This window comes from Fulmarus glacialis, unplaced genomic scaffold, assembly GCF_000690835.1.
Source record: "Fulmarus glacialis isolate BGI_N327 unplaced genomic scaffold, ASM69083v1 scaffold13281, whole genome shotgun sequence".
Taxonomy (NCBI): Eukaryota; Metazoa; Chordata; class Aves; order Procellariiformes; family Procellariidae; genus Fulmarus; species Fulmarus glacialis.
In genome coordinates this window covers 20444-38172 of record NW_009192193.1, presented here as the reverse complement: position 1 = coordinate 38172, position 17729 = coordinate 20444, and the positions used below count along the sequence as shown (strand labels likewise).

General features: G+C 37.8%; 1 protein-coding gene across 1 annotated transcript in view; it reads right to left on the bottom strand.

Moving 5' to 3' along the window:
- Positions 1-392: 392 nt before the first annotated feature.
- The window catches only part of AGTPBP1 (ATP/GTP binding protein 1), a gene marked incomplete at its 5' end in the record, with an annotated part of 37531 nt that continues 20194 nt past the window's right edge, over positions 393-17729 (bottom strand). The window contains 2 exon segments of the mRNA XM_009586973.1: positions 393-1122; positions 16577-16737. Coding sequence (XP_009585268.1) covers positions 945-1122; positions 16577-16737 — 339 coding nt within the window.

The following is a 17729-nucleotide window of genomic DNA, read 5'->3' as shown; positions in this document are numbered from 1 at the left end:
CTTAATGATTCTATGATTCTGTGTTTAAACCAAAATGCACCTTCCCTCTTAAAGCATTTGGATTGGGTATATAGTTAATGTGCCCCCAGTAAAGTGAACTCTTTTTAACTACGTGCATATTGAACACGAAAAATGGAGAAACTGGGTAGCTGAACATGCATATAGTGTACGTATCAAACCACTTTTTGTATCATGTACACTTAAAAAAAAAAACCTCTTCATATTAACCGTGCCTATTTTGAAAGAGTTTTATACAAGTGTATAGTTCTTGTATGCACAGGCTGCATTGGTCACTGTGCAAAACTCCTAAACTGTGAACAGACATTATATATTTTCACCTCCTATAGTGGCAAAGCCATATAATCCTCAGAAGCAAGAAACAAGTGCAACAATTCGTACATCACTTTTTCATTTTTAATTTAGTAATTATTGAATGGTTCCAGAGCAGGCACTACATTACTTCAAACACAGTCAAGTATCTTTGAAATAATGTTGAAAAATAACCTCTTCACTTCAGTATACAGACGCGCATATACACACACATACACAAATTAATTTATAAAATCTGTACATATGTATTTTTCAGGAAGCAACTCAAAGAACCGTACCACAAAGAATTAGTTTCTGTACTCTGACACACCACAAATTATAACCCATTTTCTGAAGATAGGGTTTAAGGACACAGAATGCCATGCGGTGCTATTTAGTAGAAAATGAACCAGTAAATAAATTTATCTATTTAGTGCTAAAAGAAAACACAGAACTCCTTAAATAAAACAAATGCCAATTTATCAGAAATTAGAAATATTTATTGTCCTTGAGCTAGGCAGGCTCCAGTTATTTGTGTTTCCTTAAGCCTATCCCCTTTGTGGACAAGAGTGAGGAAGTATTTGACTATGAAAATCCAGGATACTTTATTTCCTATTACTGGCTGCAAAGATGGTTCAAGAAAGGAGTATCCTTGTGGAATCTGAGTCTGAAAGTCCATCTTCTTGATTAGGTGCCTCATAATCACACGCGTTATCAGCTAATTCAATGTCTTGATCATCATTACTCTCTGCACTGTAATCAACTTCTTCAAGGAAGCGAGGCTCATCTTCATCCAAAACGTATGTAGTGGGGCTATAATGAACAAGAAGTTGCATGAATCATGTTAAAAGTTTTACTTGGAACAATACATTCAGATCATGCCCTGTCCCTATCCTGACATACAATAATCCAAAAACTACCTCAGGAACGGGGCAGTTTACCTGAAATAGTATAAATTTTTTAATTGCATGTAAAACAACAGGGAGCCAAAACCACGTTTCTAAGTCCCTGAACTAATGAGTCAGTCATACACAACTTGTTATCCAAATGTGCCATGAGAAATTAGCTACGCATTATAGACCTACACTAATGACCAGCAAGAACTTCACATAATTATAGCAGTATCCGAAGTTGTTGCAGAAGAATCGTACTGGGTTTGTGTGGCAAGGTTTTGGTAGCTGGGGGGCTACAGGGGTGGTTTCTGTGAGAAGCTGCTAGAAGCTTCCCCTACGTCCGACAGAGCCAATGCCAGCCGGCTCCAAGACGGACCCGCCGCTGGCCAAAGCTGAGCCCATCAGCAACGGTGGTAGTGCCTCTGTGAAGGGGGGAAAAAGAAAACTCTTCCCATCTGCAGCCAAAGAGAGGAGTGAGAACATGTGAGAGAAACAGCCCTGCAGACACCAAGGTCAGTGAAGAAGGACAGGGTGGAGGTCCTCCAGGTGCCAGAGCAGAGATTCCCCTGCAGCCCGTGGTGAAGACCATGGTGAGGCAGGCTGTCCCCCTGCAGCCCATGGAGGTCCATGGTGGAGCAGACATCCACTTGCAGCCCGTGGAGGACCCCACGCCGGAGGAGGTGGATGCACCCGAAGGAGGCTGTGACTCCATGGGAAGCCCACGCTGGAGCAGGCTCCTGGCAGGACCTGTGGACCCGTGGAGAGAGGAGCCCACGCTGGAGCAGGTTTGCTGGCAGGACTTGTGACCCCATGGGTCACCAATTGTGAGCAATTACACTGTACGTTTCAGAGATGACAAAACAAGGAGTCACGTTTACGCCTACAACTAAGATTAAGTTCCCATATGAATCACTTGACTCATATCAGGTCCTCACACACTTGCACGCAGTTAAAACTTAAAAATTATATGTTAAGCCTCGCAACTCAGAGGTAGTGGATTTAAGGAACTGAGCCCACAGAGTGGTCTATGCCCTTAACTAACGGCCTCCGAGAATAAGAGGACTAACACATTTAGTGTTAACTGGAGAAAGGTTAAAATAAAACTTTCTGATCCTCTCACCTCCCTAGAACAGAGGAGACGGGGCCGGGGGACGTGTTTTCCAGACTTTGGGACATAAAAAGCTATCTCCTTAAAAGCACTAAGTATTCCTAAATATTTCATAAGTAATTTTACATTCAGATGAAGTCCTAAGAAGGTTTTGTAATGCATTTTACTAAATAATCAAATCATACAGAACTGTAAGAATGTTCTTATTGAGAAAGATCACTTGTAGAAATGTTTGCATATTAATTTTGAAGAATTTTGTCTTAAGGCACACAACAGCCTAGCTTGGCTGTGACATTAGAAGGATTAATCACTGCTTCTTTCTAAAGGTCTTTTAGGAGCTTAGGGGGACCACCTGAAATCTGTAATGCAATCTCTATTCAATATAAATAAATTTCATAGTATTCTTCCTCTACCTATAAGCCTCAATGACATGCTACACTGTAACGTTTTGTGCTGTTGACAGTTAATTCAAATATTGGGAGAAGAAAAAATTAGAAGAATTGTTAGTCCCAGCTTAGAAAAAAGAGAGAAGACCTAAAATAGTAAGGAAATAAATTATCAAAAACTCAATTCAGTCATGGTCTCTGGATTTACGTTTAAAACAATCTGTATCATGGTTCACTAAACAAGCTTGTACTTATTAAGCCATGCAAAAACGAATGCTCCACAAAACAAAATAGTTTTAAAGGTTATTTAAGCTGTAACTAGGGCAACAACCCACTATGCTGGTTAATGAACTGGGTGTTTATAACAAAATTGTTTCCATTTAGGAGAGACAAAGAGTGAGGAAAATAACCAGTATCTTTGCTAAGACACCTCTTTCATTTTACAGATGGGAAACTCAACATACTATAAGGATACATGCTTTGCATAAAGAACCTGTGGTAGAACCAGCAAAGGAATACAATTTTTCTGTGCTTTCATACTGTGATGATTTCCGCCCTAGGAACTCACTACCCACAAACACTTCTTCTAAGGAAAAAAAAGTTGGGGAAAAAAAAGCTTAAATGTTTAATTTATTTAAAGAACAAAATGAAAGGAACTTCACCAGATGTATCACACTCCAACAAGTGCACAGCTTTTTTGCAACTTCTGCTTCTAATCACCTAACACAGATACTGATTTGTTAGCTTTCATATCCAAGGAATCCACACTGCCATTGCAGGATAGACTCTGTAATTCAATTCACAGGAAATGGAGCCATTAAATCTGTATGTTGGCCCAATATTAACTAATAATTCTGAATACTACAATGAGTTATGTCAATGACAAATATTTTATTAACCACTGACAATGGGATGTTAATGCATTACAGTAGGCACTTATAAAAATTCATGTTAGTGAGGTATAATATAGAATAGTAAAGCTCTTAAAAAATTCTATACACTCTTTTTAATAAGTGTCATTATTTGGAAATTAAACTCACATAGTTGATCCAGCTAAAAAAAGTTAAAAACAAAAAAAAGGTTAAAACAAAACCTATTTTAAGGAGAAAACACAGAACTGGACACACAAACAAATGACGTAGTTGACCTCTTCAAAGTGGCTTGCCAGTTCATAGACTATGTCCTGTTTTATATTGTCTTGAAAAACATACAGGTATATATATTCAATATATATTTTTGTTACATTTATATAAACTTATTTTACTTATTCACATATGTGTAAGCATGTAGGCATGCCCCTAACTTTTAGAAATTCAGTCACTGTGCACAATCTTAAAGTCAGTGTGTCTGATGTATTACATTTTAGACATTTGCTCTGGCATGTGTATATTCAAAATTCTCATCCGAAACTGAGAGATGCTTTTTGTTGACATTTCCCATTTAATAAAATGAAAATCAACATTATAAATTACTTTCTCTGTTCAAGAAAAGTACCATTAGAATAGATGAGCAGATCTTATTTTCAAAGCTACATAAACCTTTAGTGTAAAAACCGGCTCTGAAATCTGCCTCATAGTAATCTTAGTCTTCGTACTTCTCAATCATTTATTATTGCAAATAAATATTAGGATTATATTTATTAAGATTATTTTTTCACTTTCCCTTGAGTCTTCGTTCCTCACAGAATGGTATCCAAATACTTTCTACATCCAAAGGAAAAACCTGTGTTGCATACCACTCACATACATTTTCCCATGGCATGTTTTCTTCTGATGTAGCAAATGTTAACCTTGGATATTTAACTTTCCAGCAATCTTTATTCTATAGGTTAGCATGAATCTGCAAGTGTAATTATTACTCCACTGTTTTACTCAGGCTGGGCCACAAGAAATGTAGAAATCAAAACACCTGAAAACATTTCTTGCTGTTTAATCAAATTCTTTATTCGCCTCCCTGCCGCTCCCCACCCTCGGCATATCTTGTGACAACATATTTTTAGCTGCCGTCATGCTGATTCTATGGGTTTTAATTTCCTAACTTTTCCCTTGGGCTGTTTCTAATTAACTTGCCCAATAATCCCTCTTCCTCTACCCGTACACCTCCCGCTTTTCCTTTTAAAAGGAAACCATTATTTTTCTCAGGTTAGCAGAGGTTGTTTATCACACAACTACAGTTCTGTAATGTAAGGGATGCCATAATCTGTTTATGAAGAACTTTAAGAATCTCTCTTTCATTTTAAAAAGAGTATTTTCCACATCACCTGCCACTGAATACACTGAGTTTAGGAATGAATACAACTTTTTTCTAAAACATATTTTAATTTTTTTTTTTTTTAATGACAATACCTTAGTATGTTTTTTTCTTATTTAGGTAATGCTCCAAACATATTAAAAAATAAACCTATTCACTAACATGGTATGTTTTTTCAAAATTTTATTTGTCCCTCAAAAGATATACTTGGATTTTTCATCATCCATATGACTCAATTACAGAGAAATTAATCCACAAGCCAGACATAACCACTACCAATTTCAACCCCACGGAGATTGGCAGTTTTCTGAGACTACAGGGGAAGTGTATACATTTTAAAACTTTGGAAGAAAAAATTAAGAAATATTCCCTGCCAAACTATGGAGAGTTGGAGCTACTTGGGGTGTTGGGAAAGGAAGGAGAGAAAAATCTGAAGAACTAATGATTCCTTTTAAAACTGCACTGCCAGGGGAGGGAAAATTTTAAAGGAGTAAGACAGTCAGGAAGTATCACAAAGGAATCGTTTCTCCATACTTTTCCTTTTAATTTCCCTTTAGGGTCTATACTTTCTTCCAGGGATCAGCAAAGCTGCTACAGTAGGCAATGTCACACATGCAGCTACATGTGCTGTCCCCTTCAGGAGCTCTTCACCTACGTGTTTTTCCCAAGTAGTAAGGATATTTCCTCAAGGGAATTTCCAAGGCTAAACACGAGAACATGTCCAACTCTTTTCTAAGCCATAAGAAGCTGAGTACCCAAATCCCATTTAAGTCTTGTTTTTAAATACCCCCACTTTTAGAGTTACAAAATTTCACTCCACAGCTTAATAAAAGGGAATGTCAACACTTTCTTTGTGCTGTCACCCTGAAATACATTTTGTGAAACTCAAAACTGGATTAAATTAGTTGGATTCAACAATCATTGACTGTAGCCCACACTAATATTTGGATCATACTACCAGGAGTGGAAGTTTGAAAAATGGTATGCAGAATATAAAACCTGTTCATCACACTTATTTTTTTCTGTTTGGGTTTTTTTTCTAGACTACTAGTTTCTTTATTTTGCCCTCGAGAAGACAAACAGTACTCTGACGCTACAGTCTACACAGAATTAAAAGCAATCACTTTCACTTAGGCCAGAGGAGGGTCGTGGTGCATGGGCACTGCCACCAGGCCCAGCAGTGAAATTCTCGGTCTCATCTTTGATAGCTTTTTCTTCCAACCTTCTGAAATGGACAGACAGGACAAAAGTTGCAGCCTAAGACACCTTCTTTTTAAGTAGGTTGTACTCCTAAAGTACTAGAAGAAAGGCCAAGAAAAGCTCAAACGCTGCAGGAGAGTGGGAAGGAAAAAATCTTTACTCCCAGGTGAAGGAGATTAGAAGTATGCAAATGTCTGGACAAACTTTAAGCGTTATTAAGGGAGAGGGAAATAAAGTAGGACGAATCCAGTTTCCTTCCAGCAGCCTAGAGAGAGACACTTTGCAAGAAGATCTTGGACACAATCTCACTGCATGTACCCCGCACTCCTTGCCCCACCAGCCTGATGCCTTTTCTCAAGTGTAAGACTAAGTGCAGGAAATGGATTTTGCATCAGGTTTTTTCTTTCCCACTCCTTTTAGCAGCCTACTTTTTCTACCATTTTCTAGACGTGCTGGGTCCCAAAAGCTCAGTCTGCTTCTCTGCTATAATTAAATCAAATTAACAAACAAAAATACACCATGTTCTAGAACACACCAATGAGCCTCAAAACAATCAATGAAACGAACAGGATTTCCAAAAAGAGGTCAAGTTATTGTGCAAAAAATAATTCCAGTAAGTCCTAACAGTTATGACTGCAGCCATGTGTTTTTGTTTCATTGCATGCAAACCCTATCAAACCTGTCAGCGTAACAACTATAATTCTTACTACAAGATCAGAATTACATTTAGTCTAATCTTTTCCATTTGGAACTGGGGGGAAAACATTGGCAAATGGGTTTGAAATAATTAAAGAAAAATAAAGTGTTTAATTTATCACTTAAAATGTTGAAGTGCACTGCCAGAGGGAAATAAATCTACTTATTGCTTTATTTTTCTTAAGTCAAATATGCTTCAGACATGGTTCAAAATGAACTCATGGAAACTGAGCCTATGTGTAATGAAATTCTGGAGGTATATTTTAAAATATTAACATTTACTTGGTCATTGTAAGTACAACCAGTAAAACCAAAAAGAATTTAAGAAACCCTCAAAATAATTTGCAAAATACAAAAGCAGTGCTTCTGTGTGTTTAGATTTGAATGTTTAAACTTGCCTACTTATCCTCTAATGCATTAAAATAGCTTTTTTGTAAAAAGTAACACCAGTAACATCCAAAATATAAAGGAAATAACTACAATGTTATTCACTGCTCTACTCTAACATTACAGGGACATTACAGCTGTGTAAAAACTACTCTTTTTTTTACTTCTTATTCATTAATTTTTTACCTGCGTTTTCTGCAGGTAGCTTCTCATTCATCTGTAATGCTAAGTAATGAGCTGTGAACTATGTAAGTACGAGGAAAGCATAAGCAGTACTTTTATTACAATAGAATAATGGGAATGGAAGTCTCGGCATATAAAGCAAGGAATTGTGTGACTATCTTCTGACCCATGACTACCTCTGAAGAGGAACAGAAATTAGCTTTATAAATATTATTCAATAGAGGCTCTTTGTATATTTCCAGCACTAAAGTGAATAGATACCTAATAAATAGATACCTCAGCTGACAGGTATTTTTAATATTTTGTCTAGAACTGTACAGAAACACTAAAACTTCAGCACTTTGGATACAAGGATTGAATCAAAGGACAAATGGACAACATATTTCACAGATTTGGCATACAGGTTTCAAGAGGTGTTAATGAAAATCTCTTTTTTTAAAGCACTAAGAAATAGAAAAAAATTAAATTAAAATCTATTTCCTGATAATTACAAAGGGAGAGACTTTGGCTGCACAGAAAAGTAGACAGATCCTTACTGGGGGTGGGGTTGGGGAGGAAAGAAAACCCTACCAAGCAAACTTTTTCTCCAAACAGAAGTGAAGTCTCATACAGCTAGGGAGCCCAACTCCCCTGTGCTTTAGCTGTAAGAGTACCTAGAAATACCAGCCATGGGCTTATCCACACTTCATTATCATTGGACTGGGAAATAGGAAGAGGAGAGCTCAAGACTTTGCTGAGCCTTATTAGAGGTGTCACCAGGAGCTGGTACTCATCATACCTATGGAACTTAGTTGTAGCCTTCTAGCAAAACATTCTGGAGTGCCTCTCACACCCCCAAGATGGTAAGAAAAATTACGATTATGGAATCTGAATGAACTGCAACATCTTGAGGCAGTGTCCAGTCGTCTTTTTCACTGTACAAGGGAAATACAGCATACCCTTGAAAACTCATTCAGTATCATAAAAAAAACACTGCTTAAATAGAACCTACCCCCACCTCCCCCCAAAAAACCCCAAACTATGAAAAACTAGGGGGAAATCCATGCTGAACCACACTTTTCTTCGGCTGCTAGAATCTGAATATTCCTTATTTTTTTTTTTTTTTTTTTTCTTTTTTGAGGAGAAGGAAAGACCTCATCAATAGCTATCTACTACGCCTTTGTCCTGTACTTCCTGAGACAGTACAAAGTGGATTTCAATAGAATTTATTAAAAAAGACTATTATATTAAAATTTATTTTAAATAATATCCAGAATAGAGGAACATGGTATCTCCATTATCCCATAAAAGAGCTGACCTTTAACTACAACCTGCTTTACAGTATGTGTTTCAGTTCTGAATATAAGCCAGTCCCTAAAATAACATGAGACTTCCCCCTTGAGTTTTATCATTGATAAACAGTACAGGTTTTCGAACTTTCTGCTGAGACATGCACTGAGTGCTACCAAAGATAGGAAACTTGGACCCCAAGGACATCTGGCCCAATTGTCATACGGGCATATTTGTTGGGGAGCCGAATAAAATTGCTCTGCTCTAGACAGACTTTTCCAAGTAATTGAGGCAAAAAGTCTGATGGCCTAAGGTATATGGCAGAAATCTGCTTCTGAGCCTCCGGAAACAAAAATTCAACCATCTCTTAATTCCACCTATGGCAGTATTAATCCCTTTAGCAAAGAATGAAAGAAGATAATGTGCAAACATACATGATTATCAGGCACTTCTATTGCTAACAGTGCAGCTACTGTGAACAAGTTATAGTTTCTTGCTTATGCAAAAATGATGTATGTACAGGGCTTCTATGCCACACAGCACAGCTATCAAAGGAGTCAACCCAGATAGCAAATTCCTGTTATCATGCACAGAGATGGGCCATTCCTGTCTCAGAGGGATACTAGAATTATAATTAAAAAATAAAAAAAAAAAAAAAATCTAGTCATATTGTTCTAGATTTACTAGAGGAACATTTGCCAGGCTAACTATTATGTACTTAAATATTTTTCAATGTTTTTAATTAGAGATGACTGCTTAGGTAACTTTGGTTAAATGAATCTGTTTGATGATGCACCAGCAGGTACAGACAAATCAGTGACTGTACCACTGCTGTGGTTACACAAAAAGTTTAAGAAAATTCACACTTGAAAAAAAGGGACAGTGTGATATTAGGTCAATATTCCAGTAGTGACACAGACAGCAGTACAGTTTGCGCTTTTCTCTGAAAAACATTCCCTGTTAAGTGTCTGATTCCACTCCCATTTTTTAAATAAAAAGCACTTCCATGGAATTCAATGAAATAAGCCTCTGTATAAATAATTATGATTATCAAATCACTTTTAAGATGGGGTCAGAACATACAGAGAGTCAGGTACAAATACACAACATATTTCAGTCTTAATGTCACATTTTAAAGATAAGTTGTTGGAATTTACACATCTAGTTCTTCCATCAGAGATTCTCACCTAGATACTCAGTATTGCTAAATGAGCGCTGAGAGCAGGGTACGTATTTTCTCACTTCATGCTACATATTCTTCTATTCTAATGTTATTAAAGTAGATTTACATTTAATAAATTTAAGAAACAAAGCCATCAGACATTAGAAAAATCTAAACAATTGTTAGCAGATTTCTTCAATAAAGTTCAATACTTATGTCAATGTTGCTTATCTGATAAAAATTGTAACTCTAACATATACAGAATCTGATTTTTTCCCACTATCTTCATTTCTGTAGTGCAGAAGCATTTGAGTATTACCTTTCACCATGTGTACCTGTGTAACACTCAAAGGTCAGGATTAAGGGAAAATATTTTTTTTAAGTTTTTTTTCTATATACAAATTCAGTTTCAAAACACTGAATGAAGTTATTCAATGATTTCTCTCCAACTTAAAATTTTCTCTTGCCGTAAAATTACTTTTGTGATTTTCATGACCTCGTCTGGTCATGAACTGAACCTTCCTGTTTTCTGAAGTTCCTGAGGTTATAAATATTTCCATGTACAGTCTCAATAATATTAACCTTATTATAAGCCTCATATTATTTTTCATCTATGCTCACACGTGCCAAGCCAACTACATTGCATTTTTGCAGTAGTAAGTCTTTTATTAGTGCTTTCAGAAAATCCAGTACAAAACAGTCACCATGCCCCTCGCTCCCACCATTTTGTGTATTTTATACAAAATATAAATCAAGTCAGAGGCAGTTTTCCCCCTGCCCCTAGTACAGTTGCACTTTACATGCAATTCATTTTGGTACATAATAGTTTTTCTAGAGCTAGCTGGATTAATGAAGTATTTTAGCTGGAGAAGGAAGTTCAAACTATGTGTGTCTATTCATACCCCCTCTCCAGGATTTGCTTTATTTTGTAAAATCAAAACAACCCACCTTCCCATTTGTTCCTTTTCCCATCTAGCATTACTCAAGTTTGTTATCAAATAGAAAGCTGTAATAACCCTTTACTCACTGGAGGTACTTTCATACCCATCATAAACAATGTGCTTCAAAAACCCAAAATGGAAGAACCATTAAGTCCAAAGAATTATGTTTATGCTTGTACATACTTTCAAAGAAGCTGATCAACTTGTGTACAGACTTACTACGGAAATCCTACTCCAGAATCACGGTCATAACCATTACCTTTACTGCAAAGTTTAGTTTCACTGAAACAAGAAAATCTCGCTCAATAAATGATTGTGCTGATCTACTTAAAGTTTCAGAAATACTAGAAAGCAGTAATCCTGTTCTTAGTTTAAGGTAACATCTAGCACCAACATTTAATCCAAACAACAGTTTTCTACTTCTTTACCACAATTGCACTTAATTGTCTACTGTTTGCAGATCAGTTAAAACCTTAACCAGAGTGGTAAAGCATAACCAACTGCTTCTCCCCCCACTACCCTGGAAAGAAGGTCAAGAACTATAGTTACTTTTTTTATTCACTTCCTTCAAATATCTTTAGAACTGGATTTTTTGTGCATGCGCTCATGCAAAGTGGTATGTTAGAACGCTGGCTGGTACATGACTTCTCACCCTTTTTTATCCCATCCTGGTACTAAAGTGTTTCTGATGTGTCTTTAGCTGTCTGGAAGACCCTATGGGGAGTGACTCCTGTATGACATTCCTCAATTGAAACAGGTGCTGTTTTAAGGCCACTCCCTCACGAGTAACATTAACAAACTGAGAAATCCATCACATAATTTTTTTTCCAAAGCACAGCCACTAACTACCTGTGAACTGGGATGCTAACTTTCTCCAGAGAGACAATATAAAATACAGATTCTGTACCTGAGGCAGCTATTAATATAAAGTTATGTGGAAATCTGGGGCTGTTTTTCAATGCCACCCTGATAATTAATTACTCACAACCACATCTTGATTCAAAATGCCGTAACTGAGGTTTAGTATTTCAAAGAGATACATTTATACTGAAGCTTAGTTCTAATAAAATTGACAATGAAATAACACTTATGAATGGGAAAAATATTACAGTCTTATTAACATATGATAGTGGCTGAAAATGAAGAGAAAAGTAAAACTTTTAAAAACTAGAAAGTATGGTGAATAGGCAACATGTCAGTATTAATTTTTGAAGTTCAACATGCTGCATCAAACGCACACAAGGAACTCAAGAAATACATGCCCTTGCTGAAAGACTATCGTTTAGAGGCCATCCACAAGAGTTGTCAAGTGAAACTGCCTTACAGCCAGCCTGTATTTATGGAGGAAGTAGTATTTGCAAAATTATTAAAGCGTATATGGCAGAAATGCCAAGGGATCAGGAGCTTGGCTGTGAAAGTTCTGAGGGAGAGAAATGCAACTGGATTGTGGTTTCAGAACCTTGTATTCTAATTACCTAAATTAGCACTCCAATTTGAAACTGCTCACAACACCAGCACTCAGTGTCTTTTGAAGACAGACTTAAAGACACTTCCCCCTTCTCACAGAATGGCTGAGGTTGGAAGGGACTTCTGGAGGTCATCTTGTCCAACACCCCTGCTCAAGTGGGGCCACCTTCAGCAGGTTGCCGAGGACCACGTCCAGACAGCTTTTGAATATGTCCAGGGATAAAGACTCCATCTCCTCCATAGGAACTGGTTCTAGTGTTTGGGCTCCCTCACAACAAATATATATATAAAACCATTATATATATAATGCTGAAATGGAATTTCCTCTATAGTTCGTGCTCATTACCTCTTATCCTGTCACCAGACACCACCGGAAAGAGCCTGGCTCTATCTTCTTTACAACCTCCCTTCAGGTATTTGTACATCTTGATAAGATGCCCCCTGAACCTTCTCTTCTCCAGACTAACAGTCCCTGCTCTCCCAGTCTTTCCTCCCATGGGAGATGCTTCAGTCACTTGATTCACCTTAGGGGCCCCTCACTGGACTCTCTCCAGTATGTCCATGTGTCTCTTATACTGGGGAACCCAGAGCCAGACACTACTTCAGGTGTGGCCTCACCAGTGCTGAGGAGAGGGGAAGAATCACGTCCCTCGACCTGCTGGCCACACTCCTCCTAATGAAACCCAGGATACCATTAGTCTTCTTCGCAGCCACAGCACATTCCCGGCTCATGTTCAATGTGGTGCCTACAATGACACCCACGGCCTTTTCTGCAAAGCTGCCTTCCAGATGGTCAGCCCCCAGCACGTACTGGTTCTTCCGCAGGTGCAGGACTTCACACTTCTTGCTGAACTTCATGAGATTCCTGTCAGCCCATTTCAACAGCCTGACGAGGTCCCTCTGGATCAGCCACTCCCAGTTTGGTGTCGTCTGGACACTTGCTGAGGGCACACTCTGCCCCATTGTCCAGATCATTAATGAAATGTTAAACAGAAGTGGACCCAGTATTGTGCCCTGGGGTACAGCGCTAGTTACTGGCCTCCAACTAGACTTTGTGCTTCTGATCATCACCCTGTGGGCCCAGTTGTTCAGCCAGTTTTCAATCCACCTCACTGTCTGCGCATCCAGCCCATACTTCATCAGCTTCTCTGGAAGGATCCTATGGCAGACAGTGTCAAAACCTTACTGAAGTCAAGGCAGACAACATCCACTTCATTCCCCTTGTCTACCAAGCCAGTCATTTCCTTGTAGAAGGTTATCAGGTTGGTCAAGATTCACTTCCCTTAGCGAATCCGTCTTGACTACGCATAATCTCCTCCTTCTTCATGTGGCTGGTAATGCTTTCCAGGATTAGTTGTTTCATCACCTTCCCAGAGATCAAGGTGAGGCTGACCAGCCTGTAGTTCCCTGGGTCCTCCTTCTCGCTCTTCTTGAAGATAGGAATGACATTTGCTTTCCTCCAGTCTTCAGACACCTGTCCCAATCACCATGATCATTCAAATATTACTGAGAGCGGCCTCGGAGTGACATCAGCCAACTCCCTTAGCACTCGTGGGTGCATCTTATCAGGACCTATGGACTTAGGTAAGTCCAGTTTGCTGGACTTAAGTATTCTCCAACTTGTTCCTCTTCCACCAGGGGTAAGTCTTCCCTGCTCCAGACTTTCCCGAGTCTCTGGGTCCTTAGATTACTGAAGTCAAGGCTAAAGGTGAAGAAGGCATTCCGTACCTCAGCCTTTTCCATGTTGTATGTCAACAGGGCTCCTGCCCCATTCAGCAGTGGGCCCATGTCTTCCCTAGTCTTCCTTTAATACTTACGTCCTTATAGAAGCCCTTCTTGTTGCCTTTGAAATCCCATGCCAGATTCAACTCCAGGTGGACTTTATCTTTCCTTACCGCGTCTCTGCATATTCAGACACTTCCTTAGCAGTTAACATTTTTGACTTCTCAAGTTTTGGTCTCTTTTGTCAACACTTACATCTCATCCCAAAGAACAAGTGAAATGTCTATTAGCCAGTAAGCTCCTGATATATTTAAGAAGAATTCTAAACAGATTACCTTCAGATGATACATATCCAGAATCCCTGGCAACACATATAAACCAATACATAAGCAATTCAATTTTTTTCTCCTTAGGCTGATCCCTGTCCATGAGACAAAACTCACTGCATCTGTGTTTTCCTAATCTTTTCCTAAAAGCTTAGGACAAGAGAGCTGCGTTCCATAATTACCTGATGATCAACTATCTCAGCCCCCGGCATAACAGCAGTGGAAGCAGATTTTCTGTGCTAATCTCCCTGTAGTATTGCTCATTAAACTACTACACTACACAAATGGACAAGCAAGAGACTTTTTAGAGAAAGCAGATAATTACATTAATTCATTCTGATGGCCAACTTTTACCAAGGCAAGGCATAAAAGAAAAAGAGTTCAAGGCCATTCATAGTTTATTCCCCTCCTCCGCTTTTTTTTTTTTTTTAAACACACGATAGAGATAGCAGAATATGGTTTTTGACTTGTAAAACCAAGGACACTGATATTTTATTTATTCTTTCAAACCCTATCTTACAAGGCTGACAGTAATTCATACAACATCACATGAAAATTTAAAGCGATACACTGAACAGTAATGTTACAAATGCTGAGCGCAGCTCTCCGCTGCTACCATTTTTTTGGTATCAATGTTATGTTAGTACAGTAAACAACACCAAGGCATTCTTACTGATTAAAATGTTGTGTTTTGCCTGCACTGGAGACACCATGCTAATGCCATTCCAACAGCTGTAGAGCACTTCCTACTTTTTTCAGCATCTGCCATATGACTCTCTCCCAGTGAGCCTACCTACAGTCCAGTGAGGCTTACACACTGGTGGGGGTGCGTTACTCCAAAGCCTTTTTCTGATCCTATCTCTTCCAGGAATCACTAACTCAGCCTTACCCAAGTACACAACTTGATCTGACAGTAAAAATCCGGCCATTACAAGCATGCTAATGCTGTACTAGCGAGCAAATGATACTGAGGGATCCAGCCACCACTGGAGTGATGGATACCTACACATCACAGCTACTCTTCATACACTTCTAGCCACTTTCTTAAGACACTCTCCTATTGTTACTCCTATTGTTCTTATCACCTTTTAGCTTATACTTCACTTTTCATTATTATCTGTAAATGCTAAGCATGAACACAAGCTCCAGTCTTTCTCAGTACTCCACAGTCTGATAACACTTACGTGTTTAAATGCTGGAACTAAACATTATCTCCCCCTTCCACAGTGTACCACAGATGCCCTCCCATATCTCTGCTAGTTTTGCATGGTCTACCGACAAATTGCTCATTATTCTAGCACCTAATGAAAGTCTTAGTCTCAAGCACCTCCTCATTTCAGATGCACAAAACCAATAATAAATTTCATTTTCCCCCCAAATTTCCACAGTATTAGCTTTAGCTAAGTTGGAGCTACAGCAGAGGCCACTATAAAAACGTTTTCAGATCTAAGTATGCCAAGTGGTAATATATTATAATATATTATAGTGTGTACATCTTACTCTTTTCTCATTTAATGCTCTTCTGAAGTCTGGAACTCTGCTTTATTTAATCTCTAACCAGATTTTCAGGAAGAGATGCTTGTACATTTGAAATCACTTATTTGCTGTGTATCCCAAATTACCATGTACATGTGGATGCTTCAGTAATGAATTACATGAATGGAAATATGCAATAGTATGTGTACTTTTGAAAGCCTATCTAGAGCTTTAAGAATTGGCAATTTATTAAGCTAGCTACTGAGCAGATACAACACATTTCTTCTGTGACCCAAACCTTATTTCACACGTTTTAAATTCTTTAAATGTTGTTATATATCTCTACCAGTGGGGAAAAAAGAAAAAAAAAGTTTGGAAGAAAAACTTACAGTTCTTACAGTGCTTTAACTCACATACTTTAAGTCTGTCTAAATACCTTTTAATACTGTAGCCAGTAATAAAAAAAAAAAGCTTTCAAAGAGAAAATTGAGACCTAAGACCTACTGAGTTTTACTGCATGTAGTAACTCCCCGATGACATTAAAATTGCCAGTGTTTATCCCAGCAACAAATATGACATATAGTCTAACTCTGTATTTATGTTTTCTTTAAAAGTTTGAAGCAACTGAATTAACAAAATAGGTTTCCAATATATTTAGATTATTGTTAGATTTGCAGGTCACAACACATCAACATTATTTTTGATGAGTGGAAAAACATTTTTGAGAGAATCTTTACCTCTCTTGAGAAACTGAAATTTTTCCTGAAAAACAAAAAAGTAAATATAATAAATGTGTACTACCTTGTCACTTTACAGCTTGACTCAATCAGTTCATTTTCAATATCCAACAGATTAGAAGGCAGATTGTATTCCAAAGGTGAGGCCATTCTTTTTAAACGCAGTAAGCCAACACAGAACTTTGCTCCCATCTCCTCGAGTTCTTTTGTCCCTATCTGCAATCCCTAATTTAAAAATAAGATTTAAAAATACAAAATAGGTACATACAGATGGACCCACACATACTGAAGAATTACTATTTAAAACACATTCCATTATTTTATTTTATACACTTTCTTGCTCTAAAGACAGAACAAAGAAGAACTGTAGAGTAAACACTTAGCAAGAGTATCAGAGAAAACTCAGAGAATAACTACATGATTCCTCTAAGGCTGAACAGACATTTCTGGACACATCCACATTTCTTTGGAGCTTCCTAGTCTACACTTCTAGCACATCAATATTAATAGGACTTTACCCAGTGGCATTGGAAGAGAGACAGATCATATCCAAGCTTGTAAGTATAAACTATTTTAAAAACCTGAGACAAAATTTATGAAAAGGAATTTCAAATACTAAAGTTCAAATACAACATTCTTCAACAGAAGTTCCATCGGAATGAAAAAAATGAATGAATTCATATTGTAGCTATTTAAGGCAACAAAGTTACTCCTTGACACAAACATCTCTCCCCCTCCTATAAATTAGAGGCTACATGTGTTAATTCTGAAAGTATTTATTCACACATTTAGTAATTAAAAACAACAAAGTATCAAAAGCCATAGCTGTTTTCTAACTCAAATGATATACCAAGGCATTTTCCTCTGCCAAGAGTATTTAGAAGGTAGAACTTACGTAACATTCTCCAAGTTTACACATGGGATAAAGCCTCCTATCAGATAATTCTACACTTTTAATTTAGCCATGGAAAGAACTTCTGACCTCAATTACTTTATGAAAAGAGAATGATATTCCAGAGTGACCCTAAACAGTTATGGAATTGGCTAGTACTGACTGCATATGCACTAATAAATTCAATGTCACAACCCAACTCAATCTCCCCCTTTGCAACTTCCGTATCTCAGGAGAATTTAAAAGGATTTTAGTTTGGATCTTTTAAGCCTAAGGTAAAGGGTAGTTAAAAAGGAGCTTTGACAAAACAAGCAGGGAAGCAGAA